The sequence below is a fragment of the Sprattus sprattus genome (assembly GCF_963457725.1).
Source record: "Sprattus sprattus genome assembly, chromosome: 1".
NCBI lineage: Eukaryota > Metazoa > Chordata > Actinopteri > Clupeiformes > Clupeidae > Sprattus > Sprattus sprattus.
In genome coordinates this window covers 22,979,669-22,983,989 of record NC_137920.1, presented here as the reverse complement: position 1 = coordinate 22,983,989, position 4,321 = coordinate 22,979,669, and the positions used below count along the sequence as shown (strand labels likewise).

At 44.2% G+C, this 4,321-nt stretch overlaps 1 protein-coding gene across 1 annotated transcript; it reads left to right on the top strand.

Moving 5' to 3' along the window:
* Positions 1-749: 749 nt before the first annotated feature.
* On the top strand, positions 750-3,263 carry otx2a (orthodenticle homeobox 2a; the record flags this gene model as incomplete). Its single annotated transcript, XM_080839402.1, has 3 exons — positions 750-843; positions 1,157-1,308; positions 2,427-3,263. Exons 1-3 carry the CDS (start codon positions 753-755, stop codon positions 3,261-3,263), a joined length of 1,080 nt encoding a protein of 359 aa, XP_080695528.1. The 5' UTR covers positions 750-752.
* Positions 3,264-4,321: the final 1,058 nt, after the last annotated feature.

Sequence of the window (4,321 nt, the reverse complement as noted above, 5' to 3'; positions counted from 1 at the left end):
AATATTCACACTTTGTCTATGCATAATTAATTGTGGTTGTTTCTGTCTCAAGCAGGTAATCATAGTAGTAGCCTAACTTCACGCCCCATTCTAGAAGTCGTTAGCTTTGATCTTCAGACTATTAATCAAAAGGCGTTTCATTAAGTTAACTGCGCCATTAAGTACAAGACGCAAGCGGGAAAGTGTGGATAGCTTGAGTACTTTAGTATGTTTGTCCCTATTAAAGATCAATGTAGAAAAATATAAATAAATATAGAAAATATAGAAAATATTAACGTCCAGACAGGAAAAAAGTTTAAATGGATTACATGAATAAAACACAGTCTCTACAACAGAGAAGAAGTTAACTCATGATGTAAAAGGAGCGCTCTTGGCTATGACTCCCCACTTGAGCTGTTGGCCGCCATTTCGTTGACACTCGGCCCTCAGAAAGTCTCCAGCTGGCCACCGTTGCTCATTTTTTTGAAGCAAAATCGTGTCTGTAATGAGCCTAAATTTAACAAGTGATCAGACCTAGTCATGTTTAGTAAATCAACTTCCATCCTGTGACATGTTTTTGTTTTGTATGACTCGCTTGTCAATCAAACACAGTTTAGTTCGAAAAAGTATCGCGCAATGAAATAACATTTTGCTGACATTTTCCCTACTTCTCTTCCTCCCACAGCTACACCGAGAGCGCTCCCCAATTCAGCCATAGGGGGAACCGAACCTTTCATTGAAAAACACGGTGCGCCCCTTGTAAAGCTTCTAGCATGATGTCATACCTCAAGCAAGGCCCATACGGCATGAGTGGCCTGGGGCTCGGGGGCACTATGGACATGCTACATCCGTCTGTCTACCCGGGTAAGCACACGGAACTTTCTTGACCTTTAAAACGCATGCCTCGACCAACCTCTCCTTGAGAGGTCCAACACACAATTACAATTACAGTTTGCTGCTTAAACACAGCACAGCCAGTGTTTGCAAATGCACTAAAGTGCAGTATGTATTTGTTGGTGCGTCAAGTTGTAATGGATTTCCTTTTAGGCAAATTAACAACGTTCTTTATTTGCAAATGACGTACATGATTAACTGGTCCACCCACCACATAGTCAATTTCACGCGTTGTTGCACTTTGAGGTGAAAATTAAAGTGCTATCTTCACTGTGTTCCACAGCCCATCCGCGGAAGCAGCGCCGGGAGAGAACTACTTTTACGCGCACGCAATTGGACATTTTGGAGTCTCTCTTTGGCAAAACTCGCTACCCCGACATCTTCATGAGGGAGGAAGTGGCGCTGAAAATTAATTTACCGGAGTCACGAGTGCAGGTACGTGCCACTTCATTTGGACTTTGAAAGACAAGGATTTAATATAAATAATATATATACATTAAGAATGCTAAGTCGATCGGTGCACCGAATCAGTTAGCAGAAATGGTTGGCTTTGCATACTACAATTAAGACGTGTGTTTCTAAACTAAGAGCCGTTAGACACACAATAAGGGCCCTTACAGCGTGTCAAAGTAAAATCCTAATGAATTTAAATATCTTCCAGGGAATTTCAATGACCTTTAGTTCCCAGATGTACATAACACATAATACAACTAGATAAACTCACATTTTTTTAAATATTGAATTCTGTCAAAGGGAAAACTGGAATGAGTCATGTAGTGCCATTTATAACATTTATAATAAGTGATATAATAATTTACATTCATAAATCTCTTATTACTGTTGAGTATGTTTGAAACAAGTGATTTAATTACTCTAGACTGGTTCCATGTGTTTTTGTGCACAGGACATGTTACTCTACCACTCCACAGACTTGTCTGCTAATTACCTTTTGTAGCATAAAGCTCAGTGTACCTGTGGTAATGCAAGGTGCACTACCAGTGGGGTCAATCATTTTTCTCTCCCAAAAGAGCACACTTAATAATAAGTGCCCTCTCCCAGAAGAGCACCCTTAAGTGTCCTATGCCAAAAGAGTAACCATAATAATATGTGTCTTATGCCAATAGAGCACCCTTAATAATAAGTGTCCTATGCCAAAAGAGTAACCATAGTAATAAGTGTCCTATTCCAAAAGAGCACCCTTAATGATAAGTGTCCTATGCCAATAGAGCACCCTTAATGATAAGTGTCCTATGCCTCTAGAGCACCCTTAATAATAAGTGTCCTATGCCAAAAGAGTAACCATAGTAATAAGTGTCCTATTCCAAAAGAGCACCCTTAATGATAAGTGTCCTATGCCAATAGAGCACCCTTAATGATAAGTGTCCTATGCCTCTAGAGCACCCTTAATAATAAGTGTCCTATGCCAAAAGAGTAACCATAGTAATAAGTGTCCCATGCCAAAAGAGTAACCATAGTAATAAGTGTCCCATGCCAAAAGCAAAACCATATGAGGTCATTAAATCTGAGCTCTTCTCCTTTCCTTCTTGGTCCAGGTGTGGTTCAAGAACCGACGAGCCAAGTGTCGCCAGCAAGCGCAGGCGGGAAACAACTCCAAGGTCCGACCGGCCAAGAAGAAGCCCTCCCCATCCAGGGAGAGTCCAGGGTCGGAGAGCAGCGGCCAGTTCACCCCACCGGCTGTCTCCAGCAACGGCTCCTCTTCCTCCTCCTCCTCTTCCTCCGGCTCGACCGGGGCTCACCCATCTGGCCTGGGCTCGGCGACCTCAGGCGCCACCCCGGTGTCGGCCATCTGGAGCCCGGCGCCCATCTCTCCTCTCCCGGCACCTTCTTCCGTCCCGGACTCGGCGCCCCCCACCAGCGCGTCCTGCATGCAGAGGCCTGTGTCCGGCTCCAACGGGACCCCCACCTACCCGGTTTCCTACAGCCAGACCCCCGCGTACAGCCAGGGGTACTCTGCAGCAGCCGCGGCCGCCTCAGGGTCCTACTTCGGGGGCATGGACCCCAGCTCGTACTTGGCCCCCATGCATTCTCACCACCACCCACATGCTGCCCACCACCCCCACACCGCACACCCCCAGCTGGGCTCCATGTCGAGCTCCAGCATGTCTAGCCACCACCCACACCACCACATAGGGCAGAGCTCTGGCCACCATCACCCTCATCATCCACACCATGCCCACCACCACCAGGGCTATGGCGGCAGTGGCTTAGGATTTGGCTCCACAGACTGTTTGGACTACAAGGAGCAGACGACAACGGCCGCTGCCGCTGCTGCCGCAGCCGCCGCATCGTCATGGAAACTGAACTTCAGCTCAGCCGCTGACTGCTTGGACTACAAGGACCAAGCCTCGTGGAGATTTCAGGTTTTGTGAGGAGCGATTGTGGACTTCTGGAAAGTCGACGGACAGAACGTCGTTTGTTGAGTTTGGCAGAGAGAGAAAGAGCGCGAGAGAGAAGGAAAAAGTTTGTGACGTTTGATCGTGACTAAAGTATTATGGTAGGAAGAAGTAAAACGTATCAGGACTGCACCCTTCCTCTTTTTCCCTTTTATTTTAGTTTTCAAGTCGGAAACTTTAAATAGCAAAATGTGAAAAAAACGTTCAATTCATTCTGCAAATGGCCAGTTCCTGTAAGACACAAAGCCTACCCCGAAATATCCTCAAAATTGTATAAGCAAAACATTCAAATGGATTAATTCGAATGGAGGCCGGTGAATGAATACCAAAACGGAATGTACCAGTTGAAGTGTAGCCTTTCAGTAAATTCAAAACCACTTTTAAAGGAAACGAAAAAAAAAATTCGTATTCGAATTTCATGTGTTGCTCCGTCCTCCGTGTAGTGACTCATCACTTAGATGAGGAGTTTTATAGCCCATGGCCATTTTTAATCTATTAAAACAATAGCTCAAGATGCTGCAGATGTTTGTATGTAGGCCTTATGTAATTACATTTAAGTTATGTCAGCTCAGCTTCCACGTCAAACTACGGACATCCAAACTGATGTGATAATTGTTTTCATTCCTGGGACTAAAGTAAATATCGCAGCACTTGAGGTTCTTGTCAATGAAGTGAATGGTTCTGTGCTTCTGTCTGCGAGAGGAAAATGTGAAAATGACATGCAATGAAATCTTCCCTGTAAAAAGTTGAGATGTTTGAGGCGAACGCCTTGGCATACATGTTTGTTTTTTAAATAAAATATGGTGAAAGTCGTTTTAAAATGGAGTGTGTTTTTTAACCAAACATTATCGTGATGTGTGAATTTATGGGATAAATAGTTGACTGCTTCCTAGGTAATTATAAACCAATGGTTGCAAACCAGATGTAGCCTTTACATCAACTTCAACGAGTGGAACCGTGCTTCTCCCTTTTTATTAATAAAAATCCTATGCATTAGTGTGGGACATATGAAGGGGAACATGTTGTAGTGCAAC